This window comes from Plectropomus leopardus, chromosome 21 (genome assembly GCF_026936395.1).
Source record: "Plectropomus leopardus strain MGB_pleo_1.0 chromosome 21, ASM2693639v1, whole genome shotgun sequence".
Taxonomy (NCBI): Eukaryota; Metazoa; Chordata; class Actinopteri; order Perciformes; family Serranidae; genus Plectropomus; species Plectropomus leopardus.
In genome coordinates this window covers 20,879,423-20,904,133 of record NC_142196.1, presented here as the reverse complement: position 1 = coordinate 20,904,133, position 24,711 = coordinate 20,879,423, and the positions used below count along the sequence as shown (strand labels likewise).

The 24,711-nt window shown below is 40.1% G+C and overlaps 1 protein-coding gene across 6 annotated transcripts in view; it reads left to right on the top strand.

The window, feature by feature from the left end:
* Positions 1-24,711, top strand: part of dnajc13 (dnaJ homolog subfamily C member 13) — a 40,918-nt gene that overhangs the window by 15,022 nt on the left and 1,185 nt on the right. For 2 of the 6 annotated variants that reach the window (XM_042510040.2, XM_042510041.2), the window contains 52 exons: positions 683-724; positions 820-1,020; positions 1,123-1,329; positions 2,371-2,466; positions 2,709-2,800; positions 3,030-3,196; positions 3,302-3,381; positions 3,468-3,637; positions 3,733-3,765; positions 4,502-4,601; positions 5,404-5,511; positions 5,615-5,770; positions 5,872-5,928; positions 6,302-6,423; positions 6,650-6,725; positions 6,913-7,008; positions 7,123-7,263; positions 8,960-8,977; positions 10,289-10,371; positions 10,736-10,889; positions 10,976-11,079; positions 11,177-11,336; positions 11,433-11,495; positions 11,596-11,697; positions 11,877-11,981; positions 12,243-12,445; positions 12,616-12,700; positions 12,834-12,988; positions 13,377-13,422; positions 13,524-13,678; positions 14,051-14,252; positions 14,350-14,465; positions 14,618-14,696; positions 14,776-14,911; positions 15,075-15,259; positions 16,066-16,140; positions 16,252-16,371; positions 17,185-17,580; positions 17,673-17,786; positions 18,293-18,409; positions 18,680-18,857; positions 18,976-19,067; positions 19,143-19,242; positions 19,336-19,410; positions 19,495-19,607; positions 19,699-19,868; positions 19,974-20,016; positions 20,102-20,275; positions 20,772-20,951; positions 21,733-21,873; positions 21,973-22,116; positions 22,249-22,348. In XM_042510040.2, the coding sequence (XP_042365974.2) occupies positions 683-724; positions 820-1,020; positions 1,123-1,329; positions 2,371-2,466; positions 2,709-2,800; positions 3,030-3,196; positions 3,302-3,381; positions 3,468-3,637; positions 3,733-3,765; positions 4,502-4,601; positions 5,404-5,511; positions 5,615-5,770; positions 5,872-5,928; positions 6,302-6,423; positions 6,650-6,725; positions 6,913-7,008; positions 7,123-7,263; positions 8,960-8,977; positions 10,289-10,371; positions 10,736-10,889; positions 10,976-11,079; positions 11,177-11,336; positions 11,433-11,495; positions 11,596-11,697; positions 11,877-11,981; positions 12,243-12,445; positions 12,616-12,700; positions 12,834-12,988; positions 13,377-13,422; positions 13,524-13,678; positions 14,051-14,252; positions 14,350-14,465; positions 14,618-14,696; positions 14,776-14,911; positions 15,075-15,259; positions 16,066-16,140; positions 16,252-16,371; positions 17,185-17,580; positions 17,673-17,786; positions 18,293-18,409; positions 18,680-18,857; positions 18,976-19,067; positions 19,143-19,242; positions 19,336-19,410; positions 19,495-19,607; positions 19,699-19,868; positions 19,974-20,016; positions 20,102-20,275; positions 20,772-20,951; positions 21,733-21,873; positions 21,973-22,116; positions 22,249-22,348 (6,427 nt within the window). Of the gene's footprint in view, positions 1-682; positions 725-819; positions 1,021-1,122; positions 1,330-2,370; positions 2,467-2,708; positions 2,801-3,029; positions 3,197-3,301; positions 3,382-3,467; positions 3,638-3,732; positions 3,766-4,501; positions 4,602-5,403; positions 5,512-5,614; positions 5,771-5,871; positions 5,929-6,301; positions 6,424-6,649; positions 6,726-6,912; positions 7,009-7,122; positions 7,264-8,959; positions 8,978-10,288; positions 10,372-10,735; positions 10,890-10,975; positions 11,080-11,176; positions 11,337-11,432; positions 11,496-11,595; positions 11,698-11,876; positions 11,982-12,242; positions 12,446-12,615; positions 12,701-12,833; positions 12,989-13,376; positions 13,423-13,523; positions 13,679-14,050; positions 14,253-14,349; positions 14,466-14,617; positions 14,697-14,775; positions 14,912-15,074; positions 15,260-16,065; positions 16,141-16,251; positions 16,372-17,184; positions 17,581-17,672; positions 17,787-18,292; positions 18,410-18,679; positions 18,858-18,975; positions 19,068-19,142; positions 19,243-19,335; positions 19,411-19,494; positions 19,608-19,698; positions 19,869-19,973; positions 20,017-20,101; positions 20,276-20,771; positions 20,952-21,732; positions 21,874-21,972; positions 22,117-22,248; positions 22,349-23,452; positions 24,704-24,711 lie in introns of those variants that run through there. The other 4 variants (XM_088071810.1, XM_042510044.2, XM_042510043.2 and 1 more) reach the window with 4 other exon arrangements.

The window sequence follows — 24,711 nt, the reverse complement described above, 5'->3', positions numbered from 1 at the left end:
TTGTTGCTGTGTAGAAATAAAGTCATCATGCTGAGGTTTCTTTGAAACAGTGAGAAGGAGGAGGAAGATAGGTATTTCCCCACAGAGCTAACTAAATGCATTTTTAATTCTGCACTGCAGACAACACTTAATAAATGTTACACAAGGATGATTTAACAGCTAGTTGCATGGTTACCTGGGAAAAAACTGGAATTTTATAATAATGTTTTCCAGGCCTGGAAGGTCATGGAATTAGTAAATAACATTGAAAGTTTTGCACAACTTTATGGAAATTTTGTTGTGTGTTTTTTGTTGTGTATTTTTCGTCAGTAACCCTCCATGAAAATTAACATAACGGCTAAGTCATCAACTTGTGATGGTTTTTTCGTCCCAACCTTTTTTTAAAAATATATATATTTTAGTATTTTTAGTTTATTTGCAAACAGTTATAATTTTCATGAAATCTAGATGAAAAAATAGAAGTCTTTCTCTTCACAAGCTACCTAAAATTATGTTTAAATAGAGTTTTAATCCAGTGGGTTTGTAAAACGCTGTGCAAGTGGGACAAGAAGAAAAAAAGTGCTATTAAGGGTCGTTGAAAAGACACGGAAAAGTTTTGAAATTTTGTCCATGAAAATGTGTGGGAACCCTGTAGTTTATACTAACATGTTAATCCTTTCATTTCTTTATTTTTTATTCGCAGAGATTCAGAACAGAGTTTTCAGAGGGAAAAATAACCGGCAGGGTGAGTACTGAGATCTTTAAAGAAAACTTATCCATTTGAGTGCATGTTTGCTCATGTGGTGACATCAAAATATTCTTGTGTCTGAACTCATTCAGCGTTACAACTGCTACAAGCATCACTGGAGTGACACACGGAAGCCCGTGAGTTTAGAGGTGACACCGGGTGGCATCGACCAGATCGACCCACACACCAACCGGGTTGTGTGTTCCTACGACTACCGTAACGTAGAGGGCTTCGTTGAGGTCTCTGATTACCAGGGAGGGTTCTGCATCCTCTATGGAGGCTTCAGCAGGCTGGTACGCGTTCATAGAGTGTGTGTGTGTGTTTCTGTCTGTGTGTATGCTTCAGTGCGTCTGTTACCTCTTGTCCTAACATTTCCTTTTGCCTCTATCTCTCAGCATCTGTTTGCCTCGGAGCACCGGGATGACATCATCCGCAGCGCCATAGAGCATGCTGGGAACTTCATTGGTATTACGTTACGGCTGAGGAAGGAGGCGCTGACCTTTGAGGGTTTCTCGGTGGACAGGTTGGGGAAGTACAGCTCAGACGAGAGCATCACTTCACTGGCCGAGTTCGTGGTGCAGAAGATCACCCCTCGACACTCGGTTAGAAAGCTGCTGCTTCTCTTTGTTCCTCTCAGTGCTGAATGATTTCTCACAGTGAAGTCGAGGGACCCACCAGAGCAATGGATTGCTAAGATGGCCTACTCAGAATATGTGCAATTCTCTTTTCTGATATGTTTGATGCACTGAATCCCTTTTCAAACCAGACTAGTATTATCATGAGACTTCATGTTATTTAGAAATCATCCCCCCATATCTACATTTTTGTGTGGTGCATTCTCACGGGATAAATTAAGTCTTTCTTTTTGTCAAATTTACTGACATTGTCCTCCGGATATGATGTCAAGACTCTCAGTAACTTATTCTGTGTAAACAGGGATGTGTTTCTCTCATGAGGTCCCCTGGTAATACTAGTCCCCTGTAAATAAGGTTTAACCCTTTGAAACCTGGAGTGACATCTCTTGCTGCTTTCAGGTGCCTTTTATAAATATTTAACCCTTTAAACCCTTTGGTTTTATTTCTTTCAAAAACATGGGAAAAGGCAAAGAGCAACTTGGTAAGAAATGTCACACAAATTGCAAGAAATTAGCAGATTTTGAGAATAATAGTGAAAAAAGCTAGGGAAAAATTACATATCAAAATTAAATTATAATATTTAAAATTGTGTTTTAGAATTATATTTTTTTAAACACTTCTTCCAGGTCACTCATTGCCTTCTTCCCATGTTTCTGAAAGAAATCAAGCCATTGCTCAGGTATTAAAGGGTTAAGAAAACTTTATAGTGTTATCAGCACAGGATTTGAGTCCCTAAAAGCCTGAGGATTGTAAAACTATCAGCTTTGAGTTTTGCACCATGCTTTCTTTGCTCTGCGAATCCGAATGTTGCATAGTGATGCAGAAGCGAATTCGTAACGCAGATCTTCACCTCTAATGTAGTATGCATGTATATTACTCTTTGATGAATGAGTCATCTATTTCAGTTCCTGCTTCTGCTCTTAATTTGTATTTATCAGTTCTTGCTTGAAGCGCAGACATATTTAATCAGTTTTGTTGGTATTATGACTTATGTTTGTCTTTTTTTAGGAGCCTGTTAAGCGTATTCTGGCTCTGACAGAGACGTGTCTAGTCGAGAGAGATCCGGCTTCATACAACATAGTCACTATCAAACCCTTTGGAGAGGTGAGCTCTCAGAGACAACATCAAGTCATAAAAATTTCAGGCTGAAATGTGTACACTCTGAAACATTTTGTTCTGTGTAGTTGTTTTACTCCCATGAAGATAATGTTAATTGAACTGCCTGTCTTTGTTTCATTATGTATGAACTGCATCACTGCGAGTTAACAGCTTGGATGAAAGCACTTGAGTCTGTGTGATACGAGTAAACTCTTCCCTCACCCTCTCTCTGTCTCATCACCCTGCAGGTATTTGCGCTCATCTGTGACGTAGACAACCCTCAGGTGTTTACAGTTGAATTCATCAGAGGTCAGATCAGAAAGTTCTCCTCCACAGAAAGGTACACACACGAAACGCATGCACCTGTCGTCGTGTTCGTAGTAACACTGCAGGCTCTGTTGGTTTTTCAAATGTTTGGAAGTTTTTTGGACTGTTGACCTTATTTACAAGATAACGTACGTATGTCTGCTGCATAGCCTTAACTACTTCCTGTTATCGTGTGCTCACTGTTCATGCTCCAGATCATTCATAATGCATTTAGCAGAGTCTGTTTGTATCTGCGTCTGCAGGGACTCTCTGTTAGCCAGCCTGCTCGATGGAGTCCGCGCGTCCGGCAACAGGGACGTGTGCGTCAAGATGGCTCCGACGCAGCGAGGGCAAAGATGGGGCCTGCTGAGCATGCCTGTGGACGAGGAGGTGGAGAGTTTGCATCTCAAATTCCTGGCAGCACCTCCAAGTGAGTCTAAGCATTCCTAAGCAAGTCCAGGTGGATTTTACATAATTTGTTCAGTTTAATGTAGATGCATATTTTCACTGTAATTCTGATGCTTTTGCTGCTCAGATGCAAACTTTGCAGATGCAGTGTTCAGATTCAACGCCAACATTTCCTACAGCGGAGTGCTGCATGCAGTAACCCAAGATGTGAGTGTGTTCAGCTTCTGCGTGATTTATATCCAACTATCAGCCCAAGCTGGATTCACACTTAATCTCTCTGTTTCTCTCTTCAGGGTCTTTTCTCTGAGAACAAAGAGAAGCTCATCAACAACGCCATCCTGGCTCTTTTATCCCAGGAGGCCGAGCTGCCGGCTCTTAACGCCGAGCTGGAGAGCCATTTCCAGGCCATTCGGCGCTTGGTGGCCTCAAAGGCCGGCTTCCAGGCTTTCACCCAGCTGCCTAAGTAAGAACACATCCCTCCGCACCTTCCTGCTTTTGTTTCTCTGCAGTGTGCTTTTTGTTGAGCTGCTGGTAACAGGCATGCTCTGTCATTCCAAGGTCTGGTCAAGGGTCTGGAGTCACAGATGCAACGTAAATATGAATCCATACATCTCAGTCTGCCCTTTTGTCTCTGTTTCTTTCCCTTCTTCTTTTTCCAGTCTTTCTCAGCTGTCTGTCGATGAGCCTTATCCTCTTTTATCTTTGTTCAGCTTTCATCCCGAGCTTTTAGACAGGCGCTTCAGAAGGGAGGTTATGTTACGTCACTGTATCCGGTCGAGCTGTCTGCCCTGATTTGTCTTGACCTTCCTCTCTGGACATCTCATACTCCTATTTTGTGCCTCCGCCTCTCTCCAACTATCTGCGTCGCCCATTCTATCCATTAGAGTACAGTACATCACAATATTTAAGAACCCCGTAATCTTTCCGGGTCACTGAGATGTATGAGAGGAACTGTATTTACTGTTTATTATTTGTTCCCATTAAGCAAATTGGTTTTCCTGAAAGATTCATTGCTGGAGTAGCTTGGCTTTCCCCTCAGCCACAAGACACAAATCACTACAAATACACAAATGGTTTGTTTTTATCCTAAGGAAAGCCTCTTTTTTATTATGACACTCAGTAGTTCAGTAGATGCGACACTTTATGAGCAAAAACAAGAAACAAGCCACTTCTTAAGCAATGAATTCATTGTGTATCCAACCCCAGACCTCTTTTAAATAACACAGTGTTTGTTTTGTTCATATTTTGTCATTTTATGATCCTCGGACCTTTTCAGAGCATAGCCATTTAAGTGGTAAATCTGTGAATGTGTGTTTGTGTGTTCCAGGTTCAGGGAAAAGTTGGGAGTAAAGACGGTAAAAGCTTTAAAACGGAACAACAACGGTGTGACACATGCTGCTGTCGACATGCTCTGTGCCCTTATGTGTGTAAGTATGCAAGTAGAAATATCACCCTCTTGAAGATACAGTTGGTAACTTTTGTAAATTTGACTTATCATACTACGATGTCATACTAGCTGAAATTGTCACTATATCACACAGCAGTACATGAGACAAAAAATCAGTGAAAAAAATCATTTTTCTCTTCATATTGCTTCTGTTGGCATTATATTACTGCACGTTAACGAAAACAACCAATCAGAGCTGAGCAGTCCCGCAGCTGTCAGTTGCTTCTCGTGAACTATGATAAAAATGTCAAACTAGGCAGTGCTGATTTATGACGGGGAATTAGGATAAAGTCATAATTTTATGAGAATAAAGTCATAATATCTAGAAAAAGTCTAGAAAGTATGAGAAAATATTTACGGGAATAAAGTTGTAGTATTGTGAGAGTAAACTTGTAAATTTACAAGATAAAAGTTGTAATATTATATGATTAAATAAATATTAAATATGATTATATAAAGTCACAGATTGAGACTGGAAAGTCGGGTAATGTGGTATAAAAAACGCCTAAATATGAATAATGATCCTGATTAGCCTGAAAGCATTTGAGGTGAGAAATAGGAAATACAGTAACAGATTCATATTCATCAGTCTGACTGCGAGTCACAAGCCGTGATTGAAGTGATTGACACCATTTCAAAGAATATCTGTCTCATGTGGATATAGTGACAGTTTCAGCAGATATGACAAAAAGTTATTTTTATTCAAGTCACCGACTGCAGCTTTAACGCATCTGTCTTTGATCTTTGGCTGAGACTTTTTTTTCTATCATGTTTCTCTGCAGCCGATGCACGATGACTACGACCTGAGGCAGGAGCAGCTGAACAAGGCCTCTCTGCTGTCCTCCAAGAAGTTCCTCGAAAACCTGCTTGAAAAATTCATCACAAATGTGGTGCGTTTCTGTTTATCGCACCTTTGAGAAATTTAGAAGCTGTGTTACAAAAGAGGGGTTTTTTTGTGTCCTAACTCTAGCTCTCATTCTCTTTTGCTTTTAGGACCATGGAACCGGAGCGCTGGTCATCAGCTCCTTACTGGACTTCCTAACATTCGCCCTCTGCGCCCCCTACAGTGAAACCACGGAGGGACAGCAGTTTGACATGCTGCTCGAGATGGTTGCCTCCAACGGACGCACCTTGTTCAAACTCTTTCAGGTAATTGACGTGAGCCAGTAAACTTTTCTGCACTTACAATTATAGTAATTTGTAGAAATACAGTAGATGTTCATGTGATTATATTTAATCTTTATCTGTAGCATCCCTCTATGGCGATTGTGAAAGGAGCAGGCCTGGTGATGAAGGCCATCATTGAGGTAAGAATTTCACAGAATAATCTCATGATTTTAACCGTAAAATTATGTAAAATGTATATTAACTGCTTACTATATGTTACCTTTAATTTTGTGAAGAAAATGTTTTCTCTCATGCCTCCTTCAAATCAAAAAGATGTAGCCATTCTTCAAGATTTGAAATAAATGGAGACCACATGTAATAACAACAACAAAACTATGAAATTTTGCCTTTTTTGGATTCTCCGTTCAACGTGAAGGCATGGGAGAAAAGCATTTTTTAAATAATATATAAATGGACATTTGGGGGAGGATTCTTCACTCGGGTGTGACAATCGTCTATTTTCTTATTATCCAATTGAAGTTAGTCTTATAGAAAACCTTTGTTACTTTTCAGGAGGGAGACAAGGAAATAGCCACCAAAATGCAGGAGCTGGCCCTGAGTGAAGGAGCTCTTCCAAGGCATCTGCACACGTCTTTGTTCACCATCAGTACTGACCAGCGGATGCTCACCAACAGGTCCAACCTCAATAAATCCACACACTGGCACACGCAATGATTTGGATTTGTTGGGTCCAGCAGCTGCTTCATTTTCTCTGTTGACACTTTTGCACTTAACTAACATCTTAACCACAGAAATACAGTAAATAAAGTTTTGTTGCTACAGTAGATGAAAACTAAAGATGTGTCCTCAAACAAGCAAATAACAAAAATCAGCGACTTATGTGAGATTTTTCTCTCTCAGGCAGCTCAGCCGTCACCTGGTGGGACTTTGGACGGCAGAAAACCCCATTGCCATGAACCTCCTGAAAAGGATACTGGTAAGGCTACAAATCAGCCCATTTTAGACTTTAACATATTTGACTCCTGTCCAATACTCTCGGTAGAAGCTATTAGTATAATGTGATACAGACAAAGTACTCCAGGACATAAGCCAATGCTTTTCTCTGGCAGCTGAGGAACCCTTTTTAGGTTTTAACCCATTTGACTACGTCTTGTGCCTCTCAGCCAACAGGCCTGCTGGCTTACCTGGACAGCCCCGACCCAGTGCCGGAGAAAGACATGGACAGAATGCACATCCGTGACAACTTAAAAATCGCCACGGTATCTGGACAAACACAACACATCAATATATTTTTTGTTTCTTTGCAATTTGAACAAATATCTTAATTAGAAATGATTTGCCATCTATAATATTTTGATATTTGTGTCCCACAGGACCAGCTAAATCGTAACAAAGTGCCCGAGTGGCAGCGGATAGCCGGCAAAGCAGCCAAAGAGGTGGAGAAGTTTGCCAAGGAGAAGGCTGATTTAGTGTTGATGCACTGGAGAGATAAGATGGGCATAGCCCAGAAGGAGGTGAGGATATATTTTTATGTGCAAAGATGCTGAGGGGCTGATTTCCCTGATATCTGTCACACAAGCTGCTCCTGCTGCTGCTGCTGACTCTGTCTGGCCAGGCGTCTCTGTCTGTTGCTCCTCCTGCTGATGCTGAGCAGTACTGCAGACTCCACACTCGATAACACACTTCTCAGCTGCGACTGTTGTTTTGCATGCAGAGCGGTGCCAGCTCTGATGCTGCCTGACCTTGGGGAAACAGTACATGTCGAGATACAGTCCCTTCTGATTTTTCTGCACCTGGCATATCTGCTGTTACGTGCTGCTTGTGCACATTTTCATATGTGTTTAACAGACATTTTTTCTTTTGCTAAGACAAACATTTTCCATTACAGGCGTGTCTGAATGTGATTGTGTACATAATCAGTGTTTCTTTCAAAAATTCTGTGGTTTCATCTGAACTGTTAACTGATAAAACATCACGGCTGCTCTTTGACTTTTCTACAAATCAAATCATTTTTCAAATAAAGCTACAACCTTTAATGTTACTTCTGGGCCTGTCACAATAATAATATTATCCACTTATCGTACAATATATAGACATGACCATGATATTGCCTGTTGTGTTTGAGTATTTGTTTACATAAAATCCTCCCTTTTTTTCAATCTACACCCAACTACTTGTGCATATTTTAAGAAAAATTATACATGACTTCAAAGACGACACAGCATAGCTCACCGGTAGCCTGCAGCTGCACTTTTGGAGTGTAAGATGCACAGTCCTGATAATTGTTAACTTGCCAAACCCTTACAGTGTGCAAAAAGTCTATCATTTGTAGTGTCACCCCCCAGTAACTTAAATCTCTGCACTGTAAATCCAACTGCAAACATTCGGCTTCCAGGCTGTCCATCCCCACTGCCAACTGCAGAAAAAAACAGCTATATTATGGAGGTAACTGCGGTATTCCTGCAACTTCACTAACCTTGTCTATTAGTTTCAAGAGGGATCACTTGGTTTTGTTTTTGTGGCCCAATTTTTTTTTTTATTAAGTCTTAAACTAAGTAATTTCGGGCTACACCTCTAAATGTATTGTAATTTTAAATATACTTTGTAGTATGTATTAATAGGTTTTAATAACCTTAAAAAATAAATCTGATATATTTTGTCTTATTCTAGTTCCCAAAAATGTCAAGTTCCTTGCTCTTTGAACGGATGTACTTGCATTTTGACGCAGTTATATTATCATTATATCGTTGGCTTAAAATGGTCTCAAAAAGACAAAAATATCTTCCGATATATCATCCAACAAAAATAGCTATCGTGACAGGCCTGCTTTCTTCTCCTGAACGTCACACGGCTTCTTTTTCCTTTCCTACACGTCTGTTTTGAATGACTCAACATGGCTGATCGACCACGTATTTTGATTGGCTTGCTTTCACTGAATCACATTTCATGTTTGCATCACATGCTCCTTGAATTTTGATGTTAGCAATTCATTAGAAAAATAAATGAATCCAGTCGATCATCAGCTAACAAATCTAAAAGATGTAGCATTAGTTTTGTAGTCAATCTCTTAGTAGGATGTTCTTTAGTGACCTGTGACCCTTTTTGTTTCGATTCATCTCTGTTTGATCCGAGGAACAATAATCTCTCTGTGTTGTATCTGCCCCACCCTCCCCTTGTCTTGTGTGGTTTCTCTGCTGTCAAACAATGCAGCAGGACAGAAATAACCTGGTAAGTAGGACTGACCAATGGGATCCGTGCTTTTTTCTTTCCACCTTCTTTCTCTTGACCAAACCATTCTTTCCATCTTCATGTGACACATTGGGTGTGTTTGGTAAATTCAGCCAGGCGATGACTTGTTGTCATCTTCAGAAGATTGTTAAGTGCGTCTTCAAATAGATGCAAAAAAAGAAGAAGCCAGTAGTGCATGATGAAGGAGACAATAAAAGATTTTAACATGTCTTTACTATCATTAGAGGACATGTTCAGGGTGATGTAGTGTTTATCATCAGTGAAAAATGACCACATTTAGTCCCAGAGTGTAATTACCATAACCAGAAGGATCTTTGCCAAGCAGACTGTAAGGCCTCTGGAGCGTATTTCACATCACTCACGTCATTTTTGATTACGCAGGAAATTTGTTGTGTTACTTTATTACCATAAAAAGAAAAAATGTACCTTTCAAGTAATAAGTAATATGCAAATTGAGGGAATACTTCACCCATAAAATGATCACTCGTGTATGACTCACTCACCCCATCTTTCATTGAATTTATGAAGAAAATTTTATTTTTCTAAAATGATTTCACTGTCAACAAAGAATCCTAAAACTGAGAAAAGTCTTGAATAAATGAAGTAAAAGGGGTCCACGTTTAATAACAGCAAATCCATATCAAAACGTCCGTCTACAAACGATCAGAAAACTCGTGCAATTTAATCCTCGTCTCATTTATCCATTCGTATGCTCAGTACTTTCCAAACACATGCCTTTTTGCTAAAATGATTTAAAACACACATTGTATTACACCGCACAAACCATATCATGCTCGAAAGAGTAGCGCGTTTGGACAAGATCGTGCATTTAAAGTGAAGTATTCCTTTAGAGGGGTGGGGGGTGAAGTATTCCTTTAATATGTGAAGCAACAGATTCATGAGAATCATAATCATAACTCTCACTCGCCTAGCTAAAATTACAAAATGCATCCAATGTTGGGATCCCACTTTGGTTTTTGTGTTTCATAATTTGTGTTTAACTGTTGTCTTTGTTGGTGCGATGCTGATGTTGTTTTTTGGGTGGTTTTTGTCTCTAATATCTGACTTTTTTACATTTTCAAACCACTTTTTTGGCATTTCTCTCTACACTCATGCCATTTTTTTTTCATTTCTGGTGGGTTTCATGTAAAATGTTGCTCATGTCGTTTCCATTTTAACTTCATCACTCTCTCTTTGTGCCATAAGCTGAAAAAGGACACATGTTAAATACTGTTAAGAATGATAGACTGACATGAAGCAGTTCCTGAAGAGTTTTTTCTTTGATTTCAGAACCCAAACCAAAAGCCCGTCATCCTGAGGAAGAGACGCCAGAGAATAAAGATTGAAGTCAACTGGGAGCTTTTCTACTACAGGTACAACACGGCCCCCATAGAGAGATCATGCTCTAGCTGTTCTGACCTTTTTGTCTGGCACATTTGTGGTGCTCATTCAGAATTTGTTTTACTCAGAGTGCAGAGAGGAATTTGTCTCTGTGTTTTTCAGAAAAGCCTTTAACGTACCAGTTGAAGGCTGATGTGAAACCACTGTGCTAGTTTTAGGTTTTTAAGCTGCTACATTTTCTATATTTTTACATTACACCTGTGTGGCTTATGAAAACGTTTTTTTTACATACTGTGCATTTTGCAAGAATAAAACTTTACACCCTTAAGTCTTAGAACGATCTGTTAAACCTTTTTCTTACCTTAAAATCCTGACCTGCTTTTCCGTCTTCTCAAGATTCCAGCTGGACCACGCACGGTCCAACCTCATCTGGAACCTGAAGACGAGGGAGGAGCTGCGGGACGCTCTGGAGGGGGAGATGCGCGCCTTCAGCGTGGACCGCGAGCTCGGCAGTGCCACCGTCATCTCCTGGAACCACCAGGAGTTTGAGGTTTGTGCTCAGCTGGAGTTTGTTCAGGATTAATTCTAAAACTAACACAGTGAGCTAAATTAATCTGTATTGGTTCTAATTTGCAGGTGAAATACGAGTGCCTTTCAGATGAGATAAAGATTGGGGATTATTACCTGCGTCTGCTGCTTGAGGAGGATGAAAATGAAGAATCAAACGCCATCAAGAGATCGTAAGACTGCAAACAACTCACCCAACTGCACTAATATTATCATTTTGCACAGAGTCCAAAAATTATGATTCATGCTTCTCCCTCTGTTTACTCGTAGATACGAGTTCTTCAATGAACTCTACCATCGCTTTCTGCTTACACCCAAAGTTACGATGAAGTGCCTGTGCCTGCAGGCCCTCGCTATAGTCTATGGGAAGTGTTACGAAGAGATTGGCCCATTTACAGACACTAAATACATCGTGGGCATGCTGGACCGAGTGAGTGCAAACTATCACTGCAAGGACAAATACATTCACAACGTTTTTATATCTTTTAATGAATTCTGAAATCCAAAATACTCTTTTTGTTTACAGTGTACAGACAAACTGGAGAGAGATAGACTCATCCTCTTCCTCAACAAACTCATCCTCAACAAGGTGTGCTTTTAAAAGCAGCAGTGCTTCTTATGACTGCCTGTCCATTTAACTCACCTTTCTCCCTCTCTGTCATGAGTAACAATTAATGTTTGTTTTTCAGAAAAATGTGAAGGAGGTGATGGACTCAAATGGAGTGCGTATTTTGGTGGATCTGCTCACTCTGGCACATCTGCATACCAGCAGAGCTACTGTGCCCCTACAGGTGCAAACACAACTTTTGATTTTTGTAATGTGAAAAGGATGTCTCTGATTTTATTACACGTGACACAAAATGTTACAATTCTCTATTAGTAATAGATGAGATTTAAATAAAGGTTGACACGTATTAATGTAAATTAATATGTCTGGAGTGTCAAACTGAAGGTGTTTTCATTTCCACAGAGCAACGTGCTGGAGGCATCACCAGACATGAAGAGGGAGAGCGAGAAAGAGTGGTACTTCGGTAACGCGGACAAGGAGAGAAGAGGACCTTTTAGTTTTGAGGAGGTATGGGATCTTCTTAAAATGTCAAGCACCCAGATTTAATTTTGCAGTCAGTTGAAAAACAGGTCCAGGGCATAAAATATGAAAATTACCTTTTAAATGTGCTTTGCCGTTCTGATCCTGAGAGAAAGCATTGCGTTCTCTCAGTTATTGTATTATTTTCGTTTCTGTTGGTCTCCTGCAGTTGCTTCAGTTTAGTGTCGCTGTTGTTGTGATTTTGCAGGAACCACTTCATACTATTGCTTTTGTACTTTTCCTCTCCAGATGCAGGAGTTTTGGAGCACAGGTGTCCTGACAGCAAAGACACGCTGCTGGGCTCAGGGGATGGATGGCTGGCGCCCCCTGCAGGCCATCCCGCAGCTGAAGTGGTGCCTCCTGGCCACCGGACAGGCGGTGATGAATGAGACTGACCTGGCTACGCTAATCCTTAACATGCTCATCACCATGTGCTCCTACTACCCCAGCAGGTGGGTACAGCAGAAAATACTTAAGTTGTTTCAGAAATACCTCTCTGTCTTTTTACATGGTATATAATATCACTTTATTAGGCAGCGTGGTCTGTGTGATGATTTTTGTATCAAACATCTTACTGTTAGGCCATGACTGTAACATTCCTATCTATTTACTTTGTACTCAGGGATCAGGATAATGCCATTATCCGTCCTTTACCGAAGATCAAGAGGATGATCAGTGACAATGCATGCCTCCCTCACATTGTCCAGGTAATTGCACCTAATGCATCTAAATTCGATTTTTTTTTGTCTATACAATTTGTCATATCAACTCAACTGAATTCCTGCATTAATTAAAACAACATATTTATGGTCTCACATTGTTTTCCTTTGTGCGCTCCAGCTGCTGTTGACCTTTGACCCCATCCTGGTGGAGAAGGTAGCTAACGTCCTGTACCTGGTGATGCAGGACAACCCCAACCTGCAGCGCCTCTATTTAACTGGCATCTTCTTCTTCATCATGATGTACACAGGCTCCAACGTGCTTCCTGTAGCCAGGTGAAAACATGCAACAATTGACATACAAGCATTTTGTACGAACATTTAAACATGCTTTAGCTATTCCCAGATATTTTAAAAGAATAGTGAGTTTTGAGATATCTAGCTTGTTTATTGTATAAACTCATCATGTCTGCCACTTAAACACCACACTGAATAAAAACTTAAATGTGTTTGCTTGTTCTACGTAATAATTGACATTTTATACACATCCACAGCATTTGTTTGATCTGTGTTTCTCAAAAATAGCTTTAGAGTAAAGTGGACATAATTAAGAAATCAGAAATAAAATATTACACGTGTGTATAAGAGGGAATATTTTACACATCGACACTGGTAACTTGCAATTTTGATATCGATCTCTAAGACATTCCTGTGGTCTCTTTAGGTTCCTGAAGTACACACATCTGAAACAAGCCTTCAAATCAGAGGAGGTAAAGTTTTTTTTTATTTTCGAACATTAAATTGTGACAGATTGTATCTAATGAATCCAACCACCTTTAAAAAAATGTCTGTTGTGCGTCCTTGTCTCCAGGCTAAGGGTCAGGACATAGTGCAGCGCAGTGTTCTGGGTCCGGTGCTGCCTGAGGCCATGGTGTGTTATCTGGAGAACTACGAGGCTGAGCGCTTCTCGGAGATATTCCTGGGAGAGTTTGACACACCTGAGGCCATTTGGAGCAGCGAGATGAGGTTTGTATTCGTCTTTATCAAGTCTTATTAGTGTCCTTTTAAAGCAAACGTAGAGATATTTAGAAGTATTTAGTAGGATGTATGTATGTACGTGAAAACATGTATGTATATGGAAATGTTTGTGTATATTGTATGTAAATCTGTGTGTGTAAATGTGTGTGTGTGTTTAATTTCTTGTTGCTTATTTGAATCTATCCATTGAGGGTTTTTTTGTATAGGTAATCATCCATCTTTATCATTGCCATTTTTTTTATTCTTTATTTTTTTCTGTTTGCTTGTTTCACATGTTCAAAATATCTATCTGTCCGTCCGTCTGTCTGTCTGTGTCTGAATAGAAACATTTTCATAGACTGTGTTTGAACTCTGTTTCAGGCGGATGATGATCGAGAAGATCGCCGCCCACATAGCTGACTTTAGCCCCCGGCTGCAGAGCAACACGCGGGCCCTTTACCAGTACTGCCCCATCCCCGTGGTCAGCTTCCCTCAGCTGGACAACGAGCTCTTCTGCAACATCTACTACCTCAGACATCTCTGCGACACCGTCCGCTTCCCCAACTGGCCCATTCGAGATGCTGTATGTCTCTTTTTAAGCTTGTTCTTCCTAATCTATGTCCTGCTTGTGTTTTCTATCAAAGGCTTCATTAACTTCGTTAACAACGTTATCCCGACAGGTGAAGCTGCTTAAAGACACTCTTGAAGCCTGGAAGAGGGAGGTGGAGAAAAAGCCTCCCTCTATGTCTGTAGATGATGCATACGAAGTCCTGAACCTCCCCAAAGGACAGGGGCAGTAAGTGGCTTTTGATTTGTGATCACTTGTTACTATTCGTGTTGTAACCTAAGTCATCTTTATTGATTCATAGCAATAAATGTGGATGTTAATGTTGAATACTGTGTATTTAAATAGCATGACTCAAGAAATATTGATGTTTTTGTCCTCAGGCATGAGGAGAGTAAAATAAGGAAAGCTTACTTCAGACTTGCGCAGAAGTACCATCCAGACAAGAACCCCGAGGGCAGGGTATGTATTTTCATCTTTACTGACGTGAAATGTGTGTCAGGTCGCACACAAAGCTTCATCTACAACTTGTATCTTTCAGGACATGTTCGAGAAAGTCAACAAAGCCTACGAGTTCCTTTGCACAAAGTCTGCCCGAATCATTGATGGCCCCGACCCAGAAAACATCATCCTCATCCTCAAAGCTCAGAGCATCCTGTTCAACCGACACAAACAAGGTGTGCAGATCCATTTTTTCTCTTATATTTTAGTTAGATTATTCTTTCTACCTATACATTTTGATGGCAGCAAATTCAGGCATTTTTTTCTGAATTATCTCAGTAAAGTTCATGTGTGTTAGTTGTTAAAGATTTTTAAGAATAATGTTGTGTCTATAAACAGAACTGGAGCCTTACAAATACGCCGGGTACCCCATGCTCATCAAAACAATCACAATGGAAACGGAGGATGAGCTGCTGTTTTCCAAAACCTCCCCTCTCCTCCCGGCTGCTGCCGAACTCGCCTTTCACACCGTCAACTGCTCGGCTCTTAATGCAGAGGAGCTGCGCCGTGACAACGGCATCGAGGTAAACACACTCCTAAAATATTACAACCACTCTATATTATAGTTGTCTGTCTACATGTGTACTGTCTTACTTTTGGCAGCTTTCTTAGATTTAGTCTTAGTATTTAGATGAAAATGCTTAGAAGTTCTAGTCACATTTCAACAGATGGTTTTCTTGTGTTATTTGAGCTAACAAACCCATTCACTCCAATCTCAAACTGCTCAAATTGTCCAACGCCCCACCACTAACATTTGAATCTCGTCTCAACTTTTTAAAGATAATACAGAAAATTAGGAGAATAATTAGACAAAACAGTTATAGAACAACAAAATAAATGTGTAAGCTTTATGAAAAAAATAGTAAATTTAAAAATGACAAAATTAATAAAATAAAAATACATCAATAGATCAGCAATGGTCACAAAACATACGTCTTCTTTCAATACAGATTCAGTTTAAGTCTAGCCGACCAGGTCGTGGTCAGAGATCCATAAAAGCTTCCCATATTTGCAGAAATATGTCCAACTCATTTTTTAGGGTATTATTGTGCTGTTCAAGATGTAAAGTTTCACTCAAAATTTGTTAAAACAAACTGAATGTTTGTGGCCTTTGGTGGGTCCAGCTCAACAAAATGCATTTCTTTGCCACAAAGGATATTATAACACTTTGTTATAGTTTTTATTATCAAAGATCTTTTCTTTTAGCTTGTCTGTGCCTCATATTGGTTTGGTTTGTTTTTGAACATTTTCCGTTAACAGCAGTAATGTTAGTGGTCTGTGGTTAATTGTGACTGAATAAATAATCTGTTGGTTTTCTGTATTTAATCAGGTGTTGTTGGACGCTCTCTCGCGGTGTGTTGCTGTTTTAACTGCATCCAGCAAGCCTGATGACATGGCTGTACAGGTAAAATGATGGAAAAACATGTTCTTTATGCACCTGTTGTCACCTTATCTCTAAGAGATGACGACTGCACTGCTTGCAATGATTTCTTTCAACGTTTCTTCAACACCACAGGTGTGCGGGCACATCTGTAAGTGCTATAGTGTCGCAGCCCAGTTTGAGGAATGCAGGGAAAAGATCATCGAACTGCCCACCATCATCAGAGACCTCTGTCACATCTTGTTCTATGGAAAGGTGAGACCCATATAACTACTGTCTTTACATTTTAGTATAAAATAATTGTTTCACATCAATATGTCATTGTTTGATCATCTGAGATCTTAACACATACAGATTGGATGCCAGTGGCATGTTAGGGCCTGCATTTGCCAGAATATCCTTGTTTTATCCGTTCCATATTTTCTTTTTTTGCTTTTTCTAAATAGAGTAAAGATGCTGGAAGTTTATCATTTGCACAAGACATCCTCTTCTTCCAGCATGTTCCATTTTGAAGAACTGCACTAAAATTGTTTTAAATACATACTAAATACAAATGGAAAAGCTCCAACATTGAATCACTGTTTGTGGTCTCATAATCTGCTAAAAATGCTACATTTTGCCTTTATTATTTTGGCTTTATACTTGTCCTGCAACCAGACAAAGATGTATTTCAATTAATCAATCATGCAAAAAAGGGTAGAAAATGTGCACATCCATAAAATGTTGGAAATGTTTCTGGACCCACACAGAGTACAAGCGAAAAACAGAGAAAAGTCTGCACACTTTAGCTCCCATTGCAGCTTTTATTGTAATAATAGTAATAGGCTAATAGGCTTTAATTTACGTTTAAAAGTATCAGTATTTCCAGCTCCTCTCAGATCTTCCAGCAGGCTGTTCCAGCGTTTTGGAGCATAATGGTTCAAAGCAGAATCACCAAATGTTTTACTCTGTGGAACAGCAGAAAATAAGAGTCGCGGTCAGAGGGGCCTTCCAGGTTCATAAACCACAACATCCCTGATGTGATTTCTCCTAACCTTGATTCGTGTTCCCTCCCTTGCCTCCTCTCAGGGTCTCCCAAAAACAGCCGCCCTTGCAGTCCAGTGCGTGAGCTCCTTTGCAGTGGATTTCTTCCTGCAGACCCACCTGTACCACGCTGGCGTGCTCTGGCACCTGCTGGTCCACCTCTTCAACTACGACTACACTCTGGAAGAAAGCGGCGTACAGACGAGCCAAGAAACAAACCAACAGGAGGTCGCAAACAGCCTGGCCAAGCTCAGCCTGGTGGCCCTCAGCCGTCTGGGAGGCTACGCCCAGACGCCACACACCCCGGACGGGAATAATCCTGTTTCAGAGACCAACGGCATCGAGGGCACGCCTCCAGAGAACCCGACCATCCGCAAGAGCTTAGCAGCCATGCTGACGCCGTATATCTCGAGGAAGCTTGGAGCCTGGTCTCCTGCTGAGGTAAGTTGTGCAGGTGGATAGTGAGTGCTGGGTCAAGCTTTTACATGCATAAACCTAAACAACAAAATCAACATGCTGTGTTGTGCGTTTAGGTGTTGAAGCTGCTGAATAGCAACTCAGAGAACCCGTACTTGATCTGGAACAACGGGACACGAGCCGAGCTGCTGGAGTTTCTGGAGGCTCAGCAGGAAGGAAACATCAAAAGGGTATGAATAAATTAAATGTATATATGTATGCGCACTCAGAGTCATTACTGGTAACAACATGCCGTCACTCATCAGCACTTTATTAAACTCGTCACAGTAATTATTCTTCTTGTTCAAGTGATTGCTTAATGCTCAATGCTCCCCGGACAAATACTGAATTCTGAAAACATGCTTTTAGTTTTTCTGCTGCATCTACCTGGAACATCTTACAACATATATTCAACTTCACAACTGTTACTATGAGCTAGTTTAAATCTCTGATTACTGCTTGTAATGTTATTTTTTTTTTATGTTGTTCGGCCTGTTGTCGTTTGTTCTTTCTTTGTGTTTTTTGTGCTTTTGACATCATTGAAAATGAGGGCTTCCCCTCAATGATTCCTCCAGATTTAAATAAAGGTTGAATGAATGAATGACTGAATGTATACAAATATTATTGATAAGTGACATTGGAGTAATGTTAAAAAGCAAAGTCTCATTCATGCATCCTCTCTTTGGTCTCTCTGTAGGGAGAAAATGATAAAAGCTTCGGTGCAGAGTTTGTGTTCAGCGATCACAGCAAAGAGCTGATCGTTGGGGAGATCTTTGTGCGAGTCTACAACGAGCAACCTACTTTCCCTCTTGAGGTGAGTAGAAGAACAAGATAGCATTACAGCCCCATTCAAACTCCTGTTTTTATTGTTTGCCTAGTCTGAAATCTAACTTGCCTCAAGCTGTAGGAACCCTGTTTTTTGCTGAAAAAAGCAGAGCTGATGTGATGCGGCTCCATCACGGGATCTCTATGTCTCTTGTAGTATTTGGATCACATTTATTAGTCTATTTGGTGTATTTGCAGTATAAAATTGACTTTAAACCTTTTGTAATGCGACACTGTGTTTAACCATCTCTGTTTTTAGTACCCCAAAGCCTTTGCAGCCAGTCTTTTGGACTACGTCGGCTCCCAGGCCCAGTACCTGCACACTCTGCTGGCCATGAGTCAGAGTAACAAAGTGGAGTCCCAGCAGCATGCTGAGAGGCTTCGCTTCGCTGAGATGGCTTTAGAGGCTCTCCGCAATGTCATCAAGAACAACCCCGGTGAGAAGTGACACCTCTTCCAGTTTACTTTATCAGAAGAACCTAACCTGTGTTTTATCCACATTTCCTAATTCAGAGCTTATTTTCTAAGTAGTTTCTTTTGTGTGTGTGATTTCAGGTTCGGAGTCAGAGTGCATCGGCCATTTCAAGCTGCTCTTCTCTTTGTTGCGAGTTCACGGAGCTGGCAGAGTTCAGCAGCTGGTTTTGGAGGTAGAGAGTTCTTGAAGTCTTACTGCTTTGGTTGACATAATTTGTGCATTTTACTCACATTGTTTTGCTCTGCAGGTTGTGAATACAGTGACGTCAAACCAAGAATGCGTCAGCAACATTGCTGAGTCCCTGGTGTTGTCCAACCTTCTGTTGCTGCTGCACTCGCTCCCCTCCAGTAAGAAGACAAAAAACAAATTACTGTTGAAATTACAACTTTAAAAATGTGTCATATCTCTGGACTAAACTTTTTTTTTTTTGCATCATTTAGGCCGACAAATGGTGCTGGAAACTTTGCATGCACTGACTTCAAACACAAAGATAGTCAAAGAGGCTATGGCCAAAGGTCAGTGTAATTCTGTTTATTCTTCTCCATGTTTATGTGAATTATAAGCACACTGATGCTCATTTAAATCTGTTCGTCCTCCAGGTGCTCTGATCTACTTGCTGGACCTCTTCTGTAACTGCACACACCCTCAGGTCCGCACGCAGACTGCAGAGCTCTTCTCCAAGATGACCTCAGACAAGCTGGTCGGGCCAAAGGTCAGTTTGGACAAATATATAAGATATACAATGTAGAAGATAAATGATTCTTGTCCTTGAATTCATCATGATAAATCCTCTTTTCTGATAGGTGCGTTTAACGCTGATCCGGTTCCTTCCCGGTGTGTTCATGGACGCCATGCGAGACAACGCCGAGGCAGCAGTGCACATATTTGAGGGGACGCACGAGAACCCTGAGCTCATCTGGAATGATAGCTCAAGGGAGAAAGTGTCTACGACTGTCCGGGAGATGATGCTCGAGTACGACATGAGCCCAATCCGATTCAAGCAGTCAAAGAAAGTTTGAAATATTGGAGCACCCTAACTGTCTAATATGATCTTCTCTGCTTTCTTAAATTTTTTCAGGCACTTTAAACAGCAGAAGGATAATCCTGACGTGAACTGGAAAGTAAGTGTAATTATAGATTTACAATAAACGGTGATGTGTTGTGAGTGATATAATGTGACAGTGAACTCTTGGTTTGTGCGCTCAGTTGCCGGAGGACTTCACCATGGCTTACGGAGCAGGACAGGGCGAGCTGGAAGTTGGCGGCGTCTTTCTGCGTATCTTCATTGCTCAGCCAGGCTGGGTGCTACGCAAGCCTCGAGAGTTCCTGGTGTCCCTCCTGGAGACTCTGACTGAGCTGCTAGAGAAAAACAACCCCAATGTGAGCAGCTGCCTTATTTAAAAAACGTGGGAAGAAGGCACTGAGCAACGAAAGAAGAAATGACCCAGAAATTAGCAAGAAATTAGTAAAAAGTAAAAGAAAATTACCTGAAAATTTGTAAAAAATAAATAAAAAAAATAAAAGAAAGAAAGAAGAAAGAAAAAGGACCTGGAAAAAGTGCTTAAAAAGTATAATTTTGTAATATAATTTCAAATATGTAATTATGATCATTATGAATATAGTTATTCCCTTGCTTTCTTTTCTTGAAACTTGTGGAACATTTCTTATTAAGTTGCTTGTTGCCTTTTTTCACATGTTTTTAAAGAAATTGCACCAAAATATTTAGGGTTCAAAGGTTGAAAGTAGCACAAGAAAAATGATGTTGCACCAGGTTTCAAAGGGTTAATCACAAGCACACATTATTTGATAATTTCACTTTTTCATTTGTCTCACACTCGCAAGTTCATTTCTTACTGACATCTCTGGTCTCCTGCAGGGTGAGGCCCTGGAGACGGTTACCACGGCAGCAGTGTGTCTGTTCGGCACTCAGGGCCAGCTGGCCGACCAGGTTCCTCCTCTGGGTCACCTGCCGCGTGTGCTGGCAGCACTCAACCACAAGAACAACGCCGTGCCCAAGAGCTCCATCCGCCTCATCCACGTGCTGTCAGATAATGAGGTGAGGAATCAAACACACACACACACACACACACACAAACACACACACACACTTACATATATATATACTTTATATCTACTTTTTTTGTGTCTGGTTTTATGATGTCATCAGGGTTATCTCATATTACACTTGAGGACTACAGATAAAATCTATAACAGTAATAATTTGAAAGGTCTGTCTGCATACATGTACTCCTAAAGAAAAGAAAAGAAACAATAGAATCACAAATAAACAATAATAGTTAAAACATGAGTAGCTCAGCGTAAACTTAGGTGGAGTGATAACAGTTACCTTTTTAAGTATCAGAACCAGAATCACTTTATTATACCATCCAGCAGAAACACTACACACACACACACACACACACACACACACAGTTACACAAGAGACAGGTATACCATGACAATATCAACAGTGAAAATAAGACCTAATTAAAAGTCTAAAAGCACCATATACAAATACAAAAATACTAGCAAATGTTTAGTCCAGAGCTCGTACCAAAAATGGGAAAATACTACCAAGAACTGCGAAAAGTTCAGTGTGTAAATGTGCAAATAAGCAATAACAGTGCAGAAAAAACATGAGGAATCAAGGGGCTAATTGCCATTAAGTAAATAAATTGCAGTGGGAATGAATGAAACCTGAAGTCTTTTAGTCCTCCTCATAGGAGCCCTAAAAAGTATTCACACTTTTAGTATGCAGAATATTCACTGTCACAGTTTAATTGGGTAGTTTGTCTCTTTTCTGCAGTACGACGCATTAACATGTTTGTATTGTGTAGCTGTGTGTGCGCTCCATGGCCTCTCTGGAGACTATCGGCCCCCTCATGACCGGGATGAAAGCTCGGGCAGACATGGCCGGGTTAGCTTGTGAAGCGCTCAACCGCATGTTCCAGAAGGAGCAGACAGAACTGGTGGCCCAGGTAAACTGTCACCTTTATTATTATTTATTTGATTTTGTTCTGTACATCATGTTTGATGACCATAATAATAATAACGTGTTTTATTAATGAACTGAACAGGCTCTAAGAGTGGACTTGGTCCCGTACCTCCTGAAGCTACTGGAAGGAATCGGCCTGGAGACATTAGAAAACCCATCAGCTACCAAGGCCCAGATAGTGAAGGCGCTCAAGTCCATGACCCGCAGTCTGCAGTACGGAGAGCAGGTATGATAAAAATATAGGAAGAGTAGATTATCTGTTAAATCCACTGAATGTTTCGTACAGTTTATTGTCCAAAATGACATCACACTGGTTGTTTATCTTAATGAAAGCTCTTTGCCGATGTCTTCTCTGCAGGTGAATGAGATTCTAGCGAAGTCCTCAGTGTGGAGTGCCTTCAAAGACCAGAAACACGATCTTTTCATCTCAGAGTCTCAGACCGCAGGCTACCTGACTGGTAAAGTATTTTTAAAAACTTAAACTGCTATTAAACAAAAAGAATCACAACATCTTACATTTTCTAAAATGCAAAGCAGTAGAACTTTATTTCCTGTCAGTGTTTTTGAAGGTAAGTCTCGAGCATCTTTCTCCGAGCTGTTGTTGAATCTTCAAGGAATACTTAATTCCCAAAATGGCCATTTGTGTATTAATTACTCACCTTATGTTACAAAGAAATCATGAAGAAAACTTTTTTTTATGGCATGCCTCCGATGACACAAGGATCCAACAGAAATGGAGAAAAATGTAATAATTGAGGTCCAACAACAAAACTACATAAAAACATCCGTTTAAAAACTCTTACACAACTCAATGCAGGTGTCATTTATTCAGCAGTATACTCAGTACTTCCCAAACACATACATTTCTGTAAAAACCAAAATATTTTCACTGAACTTCAAGGCCAGACTCTATTGACAAAAACAGTAATTTTACTTCACTGAACACAGGAGCTGAAGGTCTACAGCTGCCTATATCAGATCCTTTTTGTGTTATTGTGTGACTTTGGTGTTTTAAAGGGTTAATTCAAATCCAGCAAAGTCAGGAAATAAGACAAAGAAAATAAAGATCGAGGCAGCAGTAACAGTGTTCAGCAAGGTAAAATTACATTTTTGGTCAATAGAGTTTGGCTTTGAAGAGAGCAAAGATACATTAAAATTTTAATCGGACTGAGCACACAACTATAAATAAGACTTTTACTGCAGAATTTGTGTGAAAGTTTGTTTATGTATGTTTTTATATAGTTTTGCTGTTGTTAAACATGGACCCCTATGACTTTAGTTCATTAACAATTTTCTATATTTTATGGATTCTTCATTTACTGTGAAACAATGCGAGAAAACAGTTTCTTCATGAATTCAGCATAACATGGGTTGAGTAATTTTTATAAAAATGGTAATTTAGGGATGAAGTATTCCTTAAATGCTTTGCTTTATCCTAAAACATACCCTGTGGCTGACTCCTCACTTGTGCTTAAACCCAGAGACCCTCTCTGTCTCCACGTTCCTATAACCTCCTGGCTCTGCCCTTCCCCTCCTCTTTGTCCTCCACGTTTCCTCCTCAGGGGTTTCCACTCCTTCTCTCCTGGCCGCCAGTAGCCCACTGCGAGGTGGGCTCTAGACTCCTAAGCTGGGCCCTCACAGCCCGCCTCTCTCTTGCTCTGACGCAGGTAGACTTTGACCTCGCTCCTGTTGCCATTCCTTGCCTCTTTACCTCCATCTTTGACCCACATTTAATTTTCATTCCCACCTCTCCATCTTCAAAGTGCTGAAAATAATGTCACACCGTCGTCATCTCCATCCACCATCTAACTAACAAAACTGCGCCAGAAAGCTGATAATAAACTCAATCACTCCTCCAAACATACAGTAGCTGATGTCTAGTGCGTCATTGTACAGGGTTCCTACTGTCATGGAAAACCTGGAATAGTCATGGAATTTCAAATACACATTTTCCAGACCTGGGAAAGTCATGAAACCAGTAGAAGTCATTGAAAGTTTCGGAAAAATCCGTGGAAATGTGTGTTATAAATTAAATGACATTGATTAACATAACGGGGAATATATATATTTTATATTATTTAATATATATATTATTTAATATTTATATTTTCTGCAGCTGACGGCATAATGTACCTTTAATATGTGAGGACATGTGACAGTGTTTTGGTTGTTTTTGTTTATTTGTTTATCACGATAGTGTCTTCATTTTCTCTTCGCGTTCTGTGTCAATTAATTTTTTGAGCACCTTTGGCTTTAGGGGAAAGATACAACTATAAATGGCTGTATTTATTTTACTGCCGATTTTTAAAGAAAACATGTCAATATATATTTTTTGCCAATTTTATTGGGGGTTTTTATTCAATCTTTTTTTCTTTATATAGGAAGATTGATATGGCACTGTTTATAGATAACTGAAATTATTTTTGCCATTTTTAAAATGTATTTATTTTTAAGGAAATGAGTTTGTAATGCATGTTTTCTTTAAAGATTGCCAATTTTATACATCTTATAAACTGTAAAAACAGAAATTACTGTTGGATTGTCAATTTCTACCAGTCTGTGAACACATCACTGAAATTATACTTAAATAGAGTCTCAATTTTATATGTTTGAAAAACGCTGCACATGTGGAACAAGGGAGGAAAAAATATTAGGCAAGGACACAATATATTATTCAGTAGGGGTCCTTGAAAAAAGATTGAAAAGTTTTTAAATTTAGTCCATGAAAATGTGTGGGAACCCTGACTGTAGCTCATCAGTAGCTCTCCAGCTCTCCCGCCCAGTCACACCTGATCTGAATCGAACCTCCTGTCACCTGTAG